Source organism: Bubalus kerabau, chromosome 5 (assembly GCF_029407905.1).
Source record: "Bubalus kerabau isolate K-KA32 ecotype Philippines breed swamp buffalo chromosome 5, PCC_UOA_SB_1v2, whole genome shotgun sequence".
Taxonomy (NCBI): domain Eukaryota; kingdom Metazoa; phylum Chordata; class Mammalia; order Artiodactyla; family Bovidae; genus Bubalus; species Bubalus kerabau.
This window is the reverse complement of record NC_073628.1, coordinates 73569962-73587836: the sequence shown is the minus strand read 5'-3', so window position 1 is coordinate 73587836 and position 17875 is coordinate 73569962. Positions and strand designations below refer to the sequence as shown.

Sequence of the window (17875 nt, the reverse complement as noted above, 5' to 3'; positions counted from 1 at the left end):
AAATACATATAATCCACCTACAGTGGTCTTGAGTCCAAAACAGAAGCCTTCTATATTAGTGATTTTGATTACACAATGAATCAGGTAGGAGAATATATAGTAATTGCTATCACTATAGTCTATTTCTGGAAACATATATAGAGCAATTTTCTGTCAGTATATGCAAAGAAGCATAATCTTGTAAATTACTATTAAAAACAATAGACTTGGTTCTTTCCAATTGAATGGCACAGATTTTGAGCTTTTTCCTTCCCTATTTTACTCTTCCTAAAGCTTTTAAAGAGAAAATATGCAGGGTCTAGAAGAAAAAAAGTAATTGTTAATGCACATGAAAGAATGGCTTGTTTTCAACTAGAGCGTCACATGAATTTTACAGTGTTCCAATTACTTTCTGTTTTTCCCCTAAATGATTCTCTTTGTGCTCATGGTCTTTTTCTCTCAATATGACTCATATTTTTATATACCTAAGTTAGTGATTGTGACAACTATGCAATTTGTTTTCATTTGCCAGAACTTTATTTATTGTTTCAATAATATATTTTATTATGCACACACTTGTGTGCCTATTTTGGTGTATGTGCATATATATGTACATAGACAGGTACATGCACAAACGCATCCATCAGGCAACACCCAGGACCATTTCTCCCTCATATGCCTGCTCCATCATCCAAGTGTCCAACATATTCCTAATGTTATATCTGTCAATTTCCTCCTTCTATGTCCAAGAAGTTTTAAGTAACTTGAAAATATTTTTGAATCATATTTTTCTCTTTTTCTATAAGAAAAATATGGATTTTATAATTAATCTAAATTCTGTTTTTTTTTTAAAATATAGTATTTGTGGGGAACAATGCCTGCCTAATCATTTGGTGCAGTTTTGTGAATTCCAATATTTGAGTAGCCTACTTTGGGACTAGCACTGTACTGGATGCTGGGGAGATAATGATGAATTAGTTATATGAGGTTCCTGCCTTCACAGAGGTTAAAATTTTGTGGAAATGAGTTTAATTATACTTTTCATCAGCCCTCTATGGGAAATAGACAGGACACTGTGAAATACATAGGCACATCTAAACTAACCTAGGGCAGGTTACTAGAAGAATTCACGAGACCTGTTATGCATAGTGTGAGCTAAGCAAGAAAAGATGGGTCCAAGTCACTTCCGCAGACAGAATTGCCCATGCAAAGGCTTTCAGGCACCAAGAGCATGACTGGGGCAGGCAGGATGGGCAGGGAAATGAAACTAGGGAGATAGATGGAACCAGACTGCATGGCTGGAGGCTGTGCTAGGGATTTCTTCATTTTCCTAAAGGGAATAGGAAATTATCACATAATTTTAAATAGAAGAAGGAGATCTTCAATCTGCACTCTGAAAAAGATGGTTCCAGCTTCACTATGAAGAACAGGAGGAGAAGAGAAGGGGTGCTAGTAGGGAGAGTCTCAGTAGTTGATGTGCCTCGGTTTGAATCTGCTATTTGTCAACTCTATCGGTTTAGGAAAGTTTGTTAATCTTTCTAACCTTCAGTTTTCTAATTTATATAATGAACATTATGCTGAATTATGAACATTGCTCTGAGAACTAAATTTGATAATTAATATAAAGTTTTAGCATAGCCTCGGGTGGTGTTCTGGAGAAGGCAATGGCACCCCACTCCAGTACTCTTGCCTGGAAAATCCCGTGGACGGAGGATCCTGGTAGGCTGCAGTCCATGGGATCGCTAGAGTCGGACACAACTGAGTGACTTCACTTTCACTTTTCACTTTCATGCATTGGAGAAGGAAATGGCAACCCACTCCAGTGTTCTTGCCTGGAGAATCCCAGGGACGGGGGAGCCTGGTGGGCTGCCGTCTGTGGGGTCGCACAGAGTCAGACACGACTGAAGCGACTTGGCAGCAGAAGCAGTGGGTGGTGTTCAGTCACTGTATCTGACTCTTTGCAACCCCATGGACTGCAGCATGCCAGGTTTCCCTGTCCTTCACCATCTCCCAAAGTGTGCTCAGATTTGTGTCCATTGAGTCAGTGATGCTATCTAACTATGTCATCCTTTGCCACCCACTTCTCCTTTTGCCTCCAGTCTTTCCCAGCGTCAAAGTCTTTTTCTGGTACATAGTATTAACAATGAAAAAGTAGGTAGTGACTTTAACTAGGGAGGTGGGGGTGAGGATGGAGAGTAGAAGTCCTTCAATTCTTAAAAGACAGTATTCCTAGGACTTAGTTATTAGCTATGTGTAGAAGCAGAGAGAAGTGAAAGACTCAAGGGTTGCCAGTTTTGGCAAAAAGCAGGAAAGTAAATGTGAAAGTCACTCATTTGTGTCCAACTCTTTGCAACCCCATGGACCATAGAGTCCATGGAATTCTCCAGGCCATAATACTGGAGTGAGTAGCCTTTCCCTTTTCTAGAGGATCTTCCCGACCCATGAATCAAACCAGGGTCTCCTGCATTGCAGGCCGATTCTTTACCAACTGAGCTATCAGGGAAGCCCTAAAATGTAGGATCCTCAGATAAATTTGAATTTCAGATAGTATTTTTGAATGTAAGGAAATACCACATGGGACATATTTATATTAGAATAATTGTTGTTTACTAGAAATTAAAATTTTGCTGAGTATCCTGTGTTTGATCTGGCTATCCTACCAAAGATGTATCAGGGCTCTAGCTGAAGCAACTGAATAATAGATGGTGGTGCTATTTGCTGAAATGGAGATAATCAGAGGAGGGACCAGTCTTTAGTGGAAAGATTATGAATTGTAGGTGCCAGGAATATACCCAAGTACAGCATCAATTATTTATTCAGCCTTTCTTTAGTCATAATTGACATACTGGTAAAGAACAGCTATGGAGAAGGCAGTGGCAACCCACTTCAGTACTCTTGCCTGGAAAATCCCATGGACGGAGGAGCCTGGTAGGCTGCAGTCCATGGGGTTGCTAAGAGTCGGGCACGACTGAGCGACTTCACTTTCACTTTTCACTTTCATGCATTGGAGAAGGAAATGGCAACCCACTCCAGTATTCTTGCCTGGAGAATCCCAGGGACAGAGGAGCCTAGTGGGCTGCTGTCTCTGGGGTCACACAGAGTTGGACACGACTGAAGTGACTTAGCAGCAGCAGCAGCAAAGAACAGCTATAACCACATTTGTACAGGAAATTAGATAGTGTTGTGGTAGAGTGTTCAGTTTTTCAGTGTAATCAAAACATTATTTTTTTAAGAAAAAACTGGATAGAAAGTATAATAAAAACTTTTTATTTCTTTATTTCCAGGCTTTTATATTTCTCCAGGCAATGCCACTGGCTGCCTGCCATGTTCATGCCACGCCACTGGTGCAGTTAATCACATCTGTAATAGCTTGACTGGTCAGTGTGTTTGCCAAGATGCTTCCATTGCTGGACAAAGTTGCGACTATTGTAAAGATCTTTACTTTGGATTTGATTCTCTAACTGGGAGGTAAGTATTTACAAGAATTAATAATCAGATATTTTTACTAAATTGTATTTGCAATTACTAACAGAAATTTTTTGGCCATATATTTTGTAAGAAGCAATATTTTCTATCCTCCTTAATTTGCTAATATATTCTTCATTCCTGGGTTGGGAAGATCCCCTGATGAAGGGAATGGCTTCTCACTGAAGTATTCTTGCCTGGAAGATTCCATGGATAGAGGAGCCTGGTGGCCTACATACAGTCCACAAGATGGCAAAGAGTCAGACAGAACTGAGCAACTGAACATGCGGAGTTATCTTTCCAGATTTCCTAGAGATTGAGTGTATAGGTTGTTATACAATGATAAATGTGCCCAGTCTTAGGGCCTGGGGATATTTAATAAGATAAAATACTTTTTTTTGCAAATATCTCAAAATCTGGATGTGAAGGAAGGTAAAGAAATATCCATAGCACAAAATACACGTGCACACACACACACACACACACACACACACACACAAGCTGGGATAGGTAGCATGTGTGTGTATACTTTGTTCTACGTGGAGCCTGAATTTATTACAGCATTCTTTTATGTTCCTTTTGCCTTTTTAATTTAGATTTAAAGACTAGCAGATGAGAAACATCTTTGAATTCAGTGATAAGATTTTTTTCCCAGTGTGTAAAGTAACTTGTGAAAGTAAATTAGCCACTTTTCAAAGTTATACTGTCTTTAATGTTCTACCTCTTACTTCCTGTATATCCATGAGCATTTGCTTTCATGCAGATGTTTTCATTGCTGTATTTTTGAAGGTGTGCTGGAATGCCAGTTCCATGTCTGTGTTTTTGGGTCTGGTCAGATTATAAATTTGTCCACTATTGGAACTATATCCATGAATTCTCTGACATTCCTGTCCCCAAGAAACTAATGTTGTGTCTGCATATACCAGTCAAATCTATTTCTCAATATGTGTGTGTTTAAAAATATGAATGCTAATTATTCAAGGATTGGAGATTATTTTTTTACCTTATTGTCCCCTTGCTACCTGCCTTTTGACTCTAACACTCGTTAACACCTCAATTAGACTGTGGACAGGGTGATGGGGTAAATTATTAAAAAAGAACTCCAACTATTTCATTTGTCTTTCTACTAAAATTCAATTAATTAAAAAAACATTAACATATTCCATATTTATTAAAAAAACTTTCAAGTTCTTATTACATATCTTGTGTTTCAATACATGCTGTTTGACTTCTGTTACCATTGGAATATCATCTTGGTTAGTCTGAGAGCATTACTACTCTTCTCTGCAAATACTAAATCTCTCTGAATGAGTGTATAAAATGCATGGTACAGTAAATGTAAAATAAAAAGTCTAACTATGATCTTGATAGTAAAATCAGGGCCAGTGATTATACCTATTACCCCTCTACATAATTTTTGTTGAATGATCATCTCACAAATTCCCCAGTTGGAACTCTGGGGTCAGTTAATTTCATCCCTGGCCACCTCTGTCTTAGAATTCCCATCTTTTCCATAGTCTTCCTGACAGCACTTTATTACCAAGAGAAAAATATCTTTGCTGTCAGCTGTTGTCCTTGGACTACTCATGCCTATCTGTGACATTTTGTGCCAGTGTCTTACCTATTTTCCGTCTACTCATCTCCCTGTTATTCCTGCTAATGTTTGTCACCAAACCCCTACTTAATGACCAAGAGATGTATAATTGTCTTGGCTTTTTCACATAACTTTCTTTACGTGAATCTCATTCCCTTCATTATACCACTTCTTATGCCCTTCAATGTTTTAAAATTCAGTCTGACTTTACTCCATTCTACTTCATGCTCATTTATCTACCCATCCCACTCCCCACCCCAATCTTATCCAGGACCAAGAATCACTTACAGATAGTGCTCTATCACCTGCCACTCTTCAGTAGAGCTGGCTAACACTGGAATTGGACTCCCTGGGTTAAAAGCTGGCTTGAAATGTTAACCTAAATTAATGAGAAATAGAAAGAGCCAGAAAAATAGGTATAAAATACATCATCATCATCACAACAACAATTATGTTATTAGAAGGTGCCGAGGTTAAAATTAGGAAAGCAGACAGAAATCATTAAAAGAAAAGAGATAGTTGCAGGTTGGAGTCTAGAAGATAGAGCCAAAATTGTTGGGTGGATTTTATAATTGTGAGCTTTATAATTGTCATGATAGTCATACAGTAAAAAATTCAGATTAACTGTGCGTTCAAAGCAAAAAGACTTATGACAAGTTTGTATGAATGCAATTGTATATTTTTACATAGTCAGTTCAGTTCAGTCGCTCAGTCATGTCCAACTCTTTGCGACCCCATGAACCACAGCATGCCAGGCCTCCCTGTCCATCACCAACTACTGAAGTCCACCCAAACCCATGTCCATTGAGTCAGTGGTGCCATCCAACCATCCCACCTCTGTCATCCCTTTTCATATTAGATGACTTATATTGAGTGAAGTAAGGAAGTACATACAAACACATATACATACACATACCCAATATCTTCTTTATCCATTCATTCACTGATGGACGCTTGTTTCCCTTGGCTATTGTGAATAATGCTGAAGTGAACTTGGAGGTGCAGATATCTCTTCAAGATCCTGATTTTATTTCCTTTGGATATACTCCCAGAATTGAGATTGCTAGAATCATAGGATAGTCCTATTTTTAGTTTTCTAAGGACCTTCATGCTGTTTTTCATAGTGACTGTACCAACTTACATTCCCACCAGTAGTATAAGGGGTTCCCTTTTCTCCACATCCTCACCAAAACCTAGCTTGTGTGTTTTTGATAATAGCCGTTCTAAGGAATGTGAAGTGATATTTCATTGTGGTTTTGATTTGCATTTCCCTGCTGATTAGTGATGTTAAGCAGCTTTTAACGTATCTGTTGGCCACCTGCGTGTCTTTGGAGAAATATCTATAAATATCCTTTGCTCATTTTTTGAAAATTAGAGGATTTTTTTCCCCTATTGAGTTGTATGAGTTTCTTATAAAATTTTAATATTAACCCCTTATCAGATGGATGGTTCACAAATATTTTCTCATATTCTTTAGGTTGTCTTTTCACTCTGTTGGTAATTTTATTTGCTGTGTAAAAGATTTTTGGTTCATCTCTTGTTGCTTTTTTGCCCAAGCATTGGTGTCATAGCCACAAAATTATTGCCCAGACCCATGTTAAGAAGCTTTTCCCCTGTTTTCATCTAGTAGTTTTGGTTTCTGATATTATCTTTAAGTTTTTAACCCATTTTGAGTTGATTTTTATATATGGTCATTTTAGGGTCATTTTAAGGGTCCGGTTTCATTCTTCTACCTGTGAAGATTCAGTTTTGCCAGCACCTTTGGTTGAAGAGAACACCCTTTCCTCATTGTGTGTTCCTGATACTCTTTTTGAAAATCAGTTGACTGATATGTGTGGGTTTGTTTCTGGGTTGTCTATTCTATTCCATTAGTCTATGTGTCTGCTTTTAATGCCAGGACCATACCATTTTGATTATGAAAACTTTGTAGTATTTTCTGAAATCACGATGTCTGATGCCTCCAGGATGGTTACTAGTGTTGAACCCATAGTTTGCAACTTAAAATAACTGTAGGACTTTCTGCTACCTAAGGAAGACCAGAAAAGCTGTACAGTTGACTCACTGCGTCTTCAGATGGCAACAAGGGAAATAGCCTCATGCAATATATTTAAAGGATCAATGAAAGATGAAAGAAAATTAATTTATAATTGCTTCTTATGACTCATGGTTTTCCAATGAGCCAATAATATTTCTTCTCCTTTTTTTAAAAAATAATCTCTTCCTTTGGCTCCCAAGATGCTGTTTCTCTGAATTGTTTTATATTTCTGTTTCTAACTAGTCCTCTTTAACCCTTCAACTTACGTATCAACATCTATGATTTCAATCACTGTGTGCATGTACATGACTCTCAAATATATTATCATCTCTCCAGATCTTTACAATGGGCTCTAGGCCTATGGCCAGTTGTCTCTCTGAATTTTAAATTTGCATGCCACTCATTGATCCCATTCCTAATGTAGCCAACACCAAGAAAATTCTCATTTGTATTACTCTGATCACCTCCACCAATTTTTTTTAAAGTCTCATGCCATTATCATCTTAGTGAAAGGGATATAAATCTTAAAAAAAAAAACTATTCAAGTCCACACTACCCATGTGTGAATGGGGCTCAGGATGCTCTCAGATTAGGCAGGGTTGACTCTGATATTGAGCATAGGCTGCTGCTGGAAAGAACTATTAAAAGCAAAAGCCACTGTGGATAATGTAGCTTCTCTGAAATAAACAGAAAGAATAAAGCCTCCCTTGGCCACACAGGGCCCAAGGAAATCAGCAGCATTTGTCCCTTGTTAAATCAGTCACATGGAATGCCCCTGTCTAGAGCTGACCCTTCTATTCCACTGATGAATTCTACCATCATGTTTCATTTTAACGTTGATGACTGTTAAAGAAATCCTCTAGCACAGAAGGTCATAGAGAAAGATGTTTCAAAAGATGACTGTGAGAGTTGCTTGAGTTTATACTTTTGCTCATCATTGAGAAGAAAAAAATGGATTTTATTATTTTTATGTTTTCCATTTCTTTCCTGAATGATATTGAAATCTCTTTGTTGACTTCTGGTTGTTCTTGTGTGCGCGTGTGTGTGTGTATACAAAGTAACACTGACTATTTTGAAAATGTGTACGAAGATGTCTAAAACATATGGGATTCCACCTAGTATTAGGACTTTTTGTTTCCTGAGGGAAACACTCATTGTCTAAGGATATACAGACATACAGAACAGAGGAATAACTATTGTGACCTGATGTTAAAGTTTTTAAAAAATAATCATCTAAAATCATTTGAATGTACTTTGAGTCAGGCACTGTGTTAGGTACTTAAAAGTATAAATTGGTTTCATTAATTTCCAGAAGTCTACAAAGATTATAAGTATTTTATTGTTAAGGAGAAGATACAAGTATCACCGTATCTCTTCATTGATTTGAAAATAAATTGACTTTCTCATCTGCTTTTTCCATGTGTTTAACCCCTCCATGGAGAAGGCAATGGCACCCCACTCCAGTACTGTTGCCTGGAAAATCCATGGATGGAGGAGCCTGGTAGGCTGCAGTCCATGGGGTCGCTGAGGTTGGACACAACTGAGCAACTTCACTTTCACTTTTCACTTTCATGCATTGGAAAAGGAAATGGCAACCCACTCCAGTGCTCTTGCCTGGAGAATCCCAGGGACGGGGAGCCCGGTGGGCTGCTGTCTATGGGGTCGCACAGAGTCGGACACGACTGAAGTGACTTAGCAGCAGCAGCAGTAGCAGTAACCCCTCCATGAAATCCATACATATACTGTTACCTTACCCTATTCTGCTCTTTGTTATGAATGACTATGTTTGCTATATTTTTCTCTTGACTTATTTTGTACAATTTTTTTAATACTCCCAAGGGCAAAAACAAATAAAATAGACCCTTCACCTAAACTACAGCAACCATGACACCAATGCACCAAACACACAGTGACAGGCTGGAAAATCATTTGCCTGTCTTCATCCAAGTAGTTCATTCTTCAGAAGTTCCCTATCACAAAGAGGGGGCAGGTATTTTAGAAAGCTGATCCAAGTGCAAAAATCACTCCAGTTACCTTTGACACATAAAGCAAACATGATTTAATCCGTATTGAAAACAATGAAGCAAAGAAACCTGCCCAATGAAAAATCAGTAAAGCAAAATGAAAAAGTATATCATATGTTTCTAAACCAAAAGTGAAACCAGAAGGGGCCACATTGAGTTTGTCTCAGTGGGTAGTTGAGACCCATATGTGACATGGTGCCCTCCCTGAAACTGTCATCAAGTTGACCTGTGACTATGGGTCCTCTTTCCAACAGCCCACACGACGACTCCAGTTCATCTGGGCATCACCGTTTTCATCCACACCTCACAGTCCCCCAGTTCATCTGGGCATCACCGTTTTCATCCACACCTCACAGTCCCCCACAGGTTTCTTCCCTAATAACCTCTTTTTTCTCTATGTATTCTTTGTATGTCATCTTTTCCTTTAACCCTAAAGAACTAGAAGTATCACTACTTTGTCTCTTACTGACCAACCGAAACACAATGAACTGTGATTCCTCTCAGATAGGAGAGAACTGAGATCTAGAGTGGCCAGGGAATCAAAAGGCTTAGACTTCTAAAACAGAAAGTAAAATTCTGTGACCAAATTACTTTTGGTTTTGCTACACAAGTTCTCCATTTCAACACTAAGTCATAGATTTGGTCTGGTCTTCTTATCGTATGTGTATTTCCAGGGCATCTTAATTGGTCTTTTCTTTGAGAATAAGATCAATGACTTCAAAGGGAAGCAGATTGCTTTCTTGTTCAGTCATTTCCTTTCAGGGTATCATACTGGAATGTTGGGAAACGTGCCTCTCAGATTCATGGTCCTCAGTGACTCTTTGTTGGACAGCTAGCTGTTACCTAGAGTGACTCGGTAAAAGGACCACATGCCTGTAAGCATCCAGCCATCTAGCCAGGGCTCACTCACAAACTGGTGGATGAATTCCCAGAAAAAAACCAGAATGGTGATGGGACGCTGGATACCTCTTCTTGGAACTGCCACAAAGTTACTATTGCCTTAGTCTATTAGTCAAAGCAAGTCAGGGGCCAACACATATTTAGGAGAAGAGAAATAAATTCTACTTTTTTTAGATTCTACTTTTTGATGGAAGGAATTGCACAGTTAGTTGCAAAAGGCCTGCATAAAAAGAGAGGTGGAGAATTGTGATCATTTTTGCAATCTACCCGTAAATGATGTATTCTCCCTTAATGCAGCTTCGGTATGGCTCCCTAAAAGATGTCAGTTTTTATAAATCAGTAGCATTCATTCAATGTGATATTATAGGAAAAGTTCAGTAATGGGCAATGAGATATTTAGGTTCCAATCACAGCTTTTCTACTAGACCAGGTATATTCATGTCCTATTTTGTGTTCTGTGTACTCAGTTGCTAAGTTGTGCCTAACTCTTTGCGACCCTATGGGCTCGCAGTCTCCTCTGTCCGTGGGATGTCCCAGGCAAGAATACTGGGGTGGTTTGGCATTTCTCCCTCCAGGGGATCTCCCCTACCCAGGCTCATTTCCTATTACTGTTATGATAATTATTTACCACAAATATAGTGCCGTAAAACAATATGAATTTATTATATTCCAGTTACAGAAGTCAAGAGTTCCAAGTTAGTTTCACTGGGCCAAAAGCAAGGTATCAACAAGCCTATGTTTATTTTGGACAGCAGGAAAAGGTCCACTTCCTTGCTTTTCCAAGGAAGACACCACCCACATTCCTTAGCTCATGGCTCCATTCTTCACCACTCTGTCTTCTCTGGTCTCCACTTAGGTTCTTACATCCTTTCTCTGATACTCAAATTCTTCTCATAATTAGACATCTTCTCATAATCCAGGGTCATCTCTTCATCTCAAATCTGCCAAGTTCCTTGTGCCAAGTAAGCTGTCATACCCTCAAGTTCTGGACATTAGGACTTTTGACTTTGTTGGGGGTCATAATTCAATCCACTATACCAGAGATAGAAAACTGTGACCTGTGGACTAGATCTGGCCTGTCACCTGTTTATGGAAATAAAATTGTATTGGAACACACAGTAGTATTCAACCTTCACATACGCTTTATGACTGCTTTCACACAAGTAAAGCAGAACTGGGTTACACCAGAGGTCATTTGGCCACAAAGCTTAAAATATTTAGTATAGTTCTCTTAGATGAAAATTTCTGATTCTATAACCAGAGTCACTGTCACCCTGAGCAAGTTACTTAATCTCGCCAAGTCTCATAGAATCATCTCTACAGACTCGGAAAGAAGCTTAAAAGTAACTTTGGTTGAACAATACCCTATACATTTCTCTACACAAGTCACTGTTAAGACTAACCTGTCATTCAGCTTCTGCTGAAAACATGGGACTAAAAAGAGTTTGTTGTCTCATGACATAGCTCTTGTTTATTTCAAACAATTCTAATCTGAGAAGGATAGAAATCTTATTCTTCATATTAAGCAAAAATTTCATTCCTGTGACTTTCTCACCTGGTCTTATTTCTGCCTCTGGGGTCACAGAAGTAGTGTGCTTGCTTCTCCTTAAGAGTGCTCTGAGAATTTTAATCTACATTCAGACCTCCAAGTTATCGTATTAATGTAATGAGGAAGTTAAGGAAAGGAAGGCTAGCGCTTCTCGACATAAATGTGTGAATACTGTTATTACAGGGAGTCTTCTGGGATTTCTTTTTCTTTGATATGTCTGGCGTTGGTGACCAGTATGTCAGATGTGGTCTACATTCCCTGTGATGAGGTGCAGCACCAACAAAGGAGGAACTGCCAGGCACCATAGCAAGCTCTTCTCTGGGTGACAAGAATGTCCTCACCCTGGACTCAGTTGGCACTGTGGTCTGGATGCAAGGGAGTCACTGCCCAAATCCAGCTCTTATGAACCCCTTTATTTGTAGGAAGACTTCACTAGGGAGGGTGGACTGAACAATATTGACTTCCTGCTTCTTGATGAGGCAATACCACTCACTTCCTCTCCAGTAAGTCATGTGATACGGCTTTTGGCTCACACACAGAGGATTTCCTAGCCCCAATCCTCTCTTATAATTCTGGTTGTCATTTCTAGAAGAATCTGATGTTACTAGTAGGCTGTGAAGAAAGGAAAACTAAGAACCTCAGATCACACATCCACTGCAGAGATCGAATTAAATCTTATCCAGGAGAAAACCAAACTCCTCTAGAGGGCACTCGTGGGGTTCTGCAAAAAGAAGCCAGCAGAGAACTCTTCTGGCCTTAGGGAGTCAGAGTAGAAGGCCAGCCCTTAAAAAAGAGTGGCCCCTTCCTTGTGGAGAGGCTAGTAGAGGGAAAGCTATGCCAATCAGAAAGGCTCAAAAGAGTTAAATTGTTATTAAAGCTACATGTCACATTCAGATTTATCTGTGGTGTCCTATGTCTTAAAGTTTTCTAGTGCTTTATTCATTCTTTTATTTAACAACGTTTATCGAACACTTACTGGTTGTTGCTGCTGCTGCTAGGTCACTTCAGTCGTGTCTGACTCTGTGCGACCCCATTGACGGCAGCCCACTAGGCTCCTCTGTTCCTGGGATTCTCCAGGCAAGAATACTGGAATGGGTTGCCATTTCCTTCTCCATTGCATGAAAGTGAAAAGTGAAAGTGAAGTCGCTTAGTCATGCCTGACTCTTAGCGACCCCATGGACTGCAGCCTACCAGGCTTCTGCGTCCATGGGATTTTCCAGGCAAGAGTACTGGAGTGGGGTGCCATTGCCTTCTCCTACTGGTTGCTAGTCTTTGTGTTAGGAAAAGATGGAAGAAAACTCTTTGTCCAGTTTCCTCAATTCACCTTGAAGCCTCTTTCTCTTCTATTCTTTAATAATCATTAATAATCCTTGTCTAAAATCCCTCAGCAATTGAATGTCTCTTCCTCCGTTGTTCTGTATATTAAATGATGACTACATCATCCACAGTTTCAACAAATTAGAAAACTAGGAATAACTCCAGGCCCTTCTTCCCTTCTCCTTTCAATTTTTCCACCCCATCCTACTGATTTTATGTACTAAACATTTCTTAAATTTATCCTGCTCCTTTCCACTATCAGCATTCCACCTGATCTGGCAATATCTTACCTCTTCTTCACTTTCCAGCATTATCTGTTGCCACCTTCCTATTCAGAATTTAAGTAAAAAATTTTTGAATTACTTAAAATTTCATACACTCTCCTGCTGTGTCTTGTCTCTATTTTTCTCCCCTCCCTGTTTGCCTGGCTTATTCCAGCCCATCTTTTCATATTTAGCCCACACATCTCTAAGATTCCTCCATATTACTTCTTCCCATCCTTTTCCACCAAATGGCCCCTTCCTGTGTCCCCCAAAAGTCTGCATACATCTTTGTTAATGCTCTCTCCACTTTTTATTTCTCACTAGACTGTAAGCTAGGAGAAGGCGATGGCAGCCCACTCCAATACTCTTGCCTGGAAAGTCCCATGGGCGGAGGAGCCTGGTGGGCTGCTGTCTATGGGGTCGCACAGAGTCGGACACAACTGAAGCGACTTAGCAGCAGTAGCAGTAGCAGCAGACTGTGAGCTCCTGGAAAACAAGGACAGCTCTGTCTTATCCATCTTTATGTCCTGCTGCAGTCCTGTAGCATAGTTGGCCCTCAGTGAATATTATTGATGTTAGTCAATATCTTTAAATCGATTTGATGGTACCTTTGAGGCCCCAGACAGAAGAGAGTTCTCCAAAGAGAAACATCAGTAAAGTTATCTTTATCCTGGGTCTTATCCATGGACCCCCTCTTGTAGTAGCTCTTCCTCACATGATGAAGTTTCTGATAGTGAAATCCAGTATGGAAACACATCCCCTTCATTCATACTGATGTTTCTGAGTAGTAATAAGTAGGATAACTCCTTTTTTTTTTTTTTTACCGTTTGCCCAAATGGAAGAGGCTCCCTAGAAAGGAAAATATATGAGGTTTGAGATTTAAGAGACTGAAGCCAATGAATTTCTTTCCCATTGAATTCAGCAAACACTGGGGTAACGTAAGGGCCCATGAAGAACTGTAATAGCACAGAGCTAGCAGACATTAGCACTGCTTTCCTGCTATTTTGTTTACCATAATGAACTGGTCAATAAACATCACAAATTGTTTATCTATATAAATCTTGACAGATTACTCTTTATGAAATCCATTTAGCAAGTGAGGTTTTCCCATAAGGATGAAAAATGAAGATTTTAAACAGATTGTGGGAGAAGCCCTAGCTGTACCAGGAGAGTCAGTGTAATAAAGGTTTCTTTATATTAATATCACAAAAACCATTTATCCTGACAAAATCAATATCACAATTCATCTTAGTTTGGTGTTTCTCTTTCTAAGCTTAAAATGTCTTTTTCTTTATTACACATAATTTTGTTTTAATAAATGTGAAATATATTTCATTTAGGAGATGCTCTTGAGGAAGGATAACTTATAAAATGACATCAAACCTGTAGCTTATTTGCTAAGGAGTCTTGGAAATGTTTAAAATTATATTTGAGAGGCGGAGAAATTTACAGGAATCATTTTGCTTAAACTTTAATTACAAAATTATCCCCAGTGTCCTTTAGGCTAGAAACAACCTATAGTATTCAGAAAAGTCTCCTGTAAACTTCATCCGGGTAAAAATCTCTCTTACTAAAGTCAAGCAATTATGAGAAGTCAGAGAAGTTACATATAAAAAGAGTTGGGATAAGAGACTGTGAAACCGTAAGAGTCATTTTTAGTTACTCAAAACACTACGTGGTTTCCTAAGAAGCAGTTTATTTATTCCATTTGGATTTGGAACTTAATATCCCATGGATATTGACAGAGCTGACTTGGAGTTAAGCATGTAGCAGTTAGCGGGAAGAAAATAGATCTCCATCAAGGAAAGGAATTATACACTGGAAACTATTACTCTAAATGTACTGTATGGAAAATAAATGTGATTGTCTCATGAGTGAATGGCAATAAAAGCTGAAATACTCAAGAGACACTTATTCATGAGTGGTGTAGTGATATATATGTGCATTGAGAGAAGCTTGTCTCTTATTGTTTATGCTTACCAATATTATACTAACAGCCGACAAACAATATATTCTAAGTAATAGCATATAATGAAGTTAGGAGCAAATTAAATATTTTGTTGCTTCTGTAATTCCATTTTAATTTCCGTGCATAATTTTCGTCAGCTCTAATACTTAAATAGGCTAAACAAGATATCTGTTTGAGATGGAGTTCTGTCTACACATAAAGGATACGCTGTAGTTGTTTGCAGGGGAAAAATGTACTCTTATCATGACATAAAAAGGGCGAACTACGGTACAGTAGCTTTCGAGACAAACTGTACTTTATTTATTCCCAAGGTGATATTAGTCCATAAAACAAATTTGCAGCTTATTTAGCAGCCTTAGCTTTTATCAGCTTTTTTAAGGGTGTTGAATGATTACCCAGGAGATCACACGGTAAAAGTTGCAGTAAGATGAAGTAACTCTATCCATCCAGTATCTTTATTAGAAAATATAGGTGAAGCCATGCTATGTTGTTTTCAATGTGCCCTATGAAAAGCTCCTCTTTAAAGGTCATGGTCTTCTTATGTGTGATGTTTTGCTTAATGCTTCATGAGGTGCTGGGCTGTGCTGTGCTTAGTTGCTCAGTCATGTCTGACTCTTTGCAACCCCATGGAATGTGGCCGGCCAGGCTCCTCTGTCCATGAAGATTCTCCAGGAAAGAATACTGGAGTGGGTTGCCGTGCCCTTCTCCAGGAGATCTTCCCAACCCAGGGATCGAACTCAGGTCTCCCACATTGCGGGTAGATTCTTTACCATCTGAGCCACTAGGGAAGCCCTAAGGCTTCATGGTGGTACCATCCCAATCTATGACATTAACATGCACTGAGTAAAAAATTCACTCCGAAAAAATAAGTCTTAGTTACTATCATGGGAAAAAAAAAAATGGGTCAAGTGGCTCAGGAGACCTGGCTTTGATCCCTGGGTCAGGAAGATCCCCTGGAAAAGGAAATGGCAACCCACTCCAGTACTCTTGCCTGGAAAATCCCATGGACAGAGAAGCCTGGTAGACTACAGTCCATGGGATCGCAAAGAGTCGGACACGACTGAGCGACTTCACTTTCACTCTCATGGTAAAATGCCAAGACTGATTTTTACAATCAACTTTGAGTCCGAGAAATTTAAGTTGAAATGAAGTTCTTTCATTATGTTTGTATCGATAGCATCTTTTCATAGATCAGAATAATGCTGTATTCTCTCATCATTTTGGGTAAACGAGTTTAATACAAAAGTTAAAAATAATATATAACATATATAAGGCATCAGCAGTGTTTGAACATATCTTCCTCAAACTGTTTTCTTAGTAAAATTTAATCTTTATAAAACTATATAATTTTGACTCTTTAAAAGACTATAGGATTATAATAGGGGGAGCAGTAATTATCAACCCAGTTTTCTATTTCACAGCTTGAAAGATACTTAAAGAGATAATTTTATGGGTGCACATTCAGTCGCTCAGCTGTGATCAGCTGTTTGCAATCCCCTGAGCTATAGCCTGCAAGGCTCCTCTGTCCATGGGGTTCTCCAGAGAATGCTGGAGTGGGTTGCCATTTCCTCCTCCTGGATGGGTATCGAATCTTAATTTTCAGCTGTCAGGAGAACTGCTTTTGTGGGATGAGAAGTTTCCAGTGTTCTTAATGGAGCAACTAGTATGCAAAATAAGTCACAAGATGTATCATTGCATGTAAAAAAGCAATATAACACTTTCTTGCTATTAATTAATGTACAAAGAGAAGGCTTTGTAGAGATTTTATTGTGAATGGCATTTTGATAAAGGTATCTTTCTGTTTTATTTTGTATTTGTTTAGCTCAAGAATCTTTTTCAATATACCAGCTAAAACAGACTATTTTATTCCACAGTGTTATCAATAGATGTAACTTTTTCCATGGATTGCTAATCAAAGCATTATTTTCTTTAATGGTTTATTTGTCTTATTTTCAGATGTCAGCCTTGCAATTGTCATCTCTCAGGAGCCTTAAATGAAACCTGTCACTTGGTCACAGGCCAGTGTTTCTGTAAACGATTTGTTACTGGATCAAAGTGTGATACCTGTGTTCCCAATGCAAGCCATTTGGATATCAGTAACCCGTTGGGCTGTAGCAAAAGTAAGTGAACTCTGGTCCATGTATGAGGCAGCATCACACAGGGCAGTGTCTCATTAGTATTTTCATTGAGAACCCATCAGAAAGCCTTAGGTACAATGTGGAGAATTTAAGTGAGAAGTGGAAAAAAAAAAAACAAAACACTAAATGAAATTTGGGTTCTTTTCCTTGACTGGAGCATTGAATATGGCAATTATCCGAGTAGTGGGAAATTTACACTGGTCTGTTGGAATGGTATTGCTAGCAAGGTGACTAAAGTCTTGGTTTACCCCAGACTGAAGGTTTTCCCAGAATGTGAGACTTTCCATGTAAAATTTAGGATAGCATTGTGAAACTGATATGACTGGTTACCTTGCCACTTAAGAACATTTCCAGGTGATTTCTATAGGAAATGGAAGATTTCTACTTATTTGTTGTGAGTTTTATGTCATTCTATCCTCCCAGTTTTATGGACACTATGCTACTATTAGATGTTTATTGATATTGTAGTAATTATTATCATTATTTGTCACTGCATGTTACTCATGTAATTGATATTCCTTTCTACTTTAAGTTGTTTTAGTTGTTTCAACATCTCTCACATTTTTGCTTTAACTCTTAGAAGCCAAAAGTTACATCATAGTGTCTTTTGACTTCTCAACATTTTTCTTCAGCGCCTTGAAG

General features: G+C 38.7%; 1 protein-coding gene across 17 annotated transcripts in view; it reads left to right on the top strand.

Annotated features, from left to right (window-relative positions):
* Positions 1-17875, top strand: part of USH2A (usherin) — a 1013951-nt gene that overhangs the window by 295110 nt on the left and 700966 nt on the right. For all 17 annotated transcript variants that reach the window (XM_055581875.1, XM_055581867.1, XM_055581860.1 and 14 more), the window contains 2 exons: positions 3264-3447; positions 17052-17215. In XM_055581875.1, coding sequence (XP_055437850.1) covers positions 3264-3447; positions 17052-17215 — 348 coding nt within the window. The remainder of the gene's footprint in view (positions 1-3263; positions 3448-17051; positions 17216-17875) is intronic.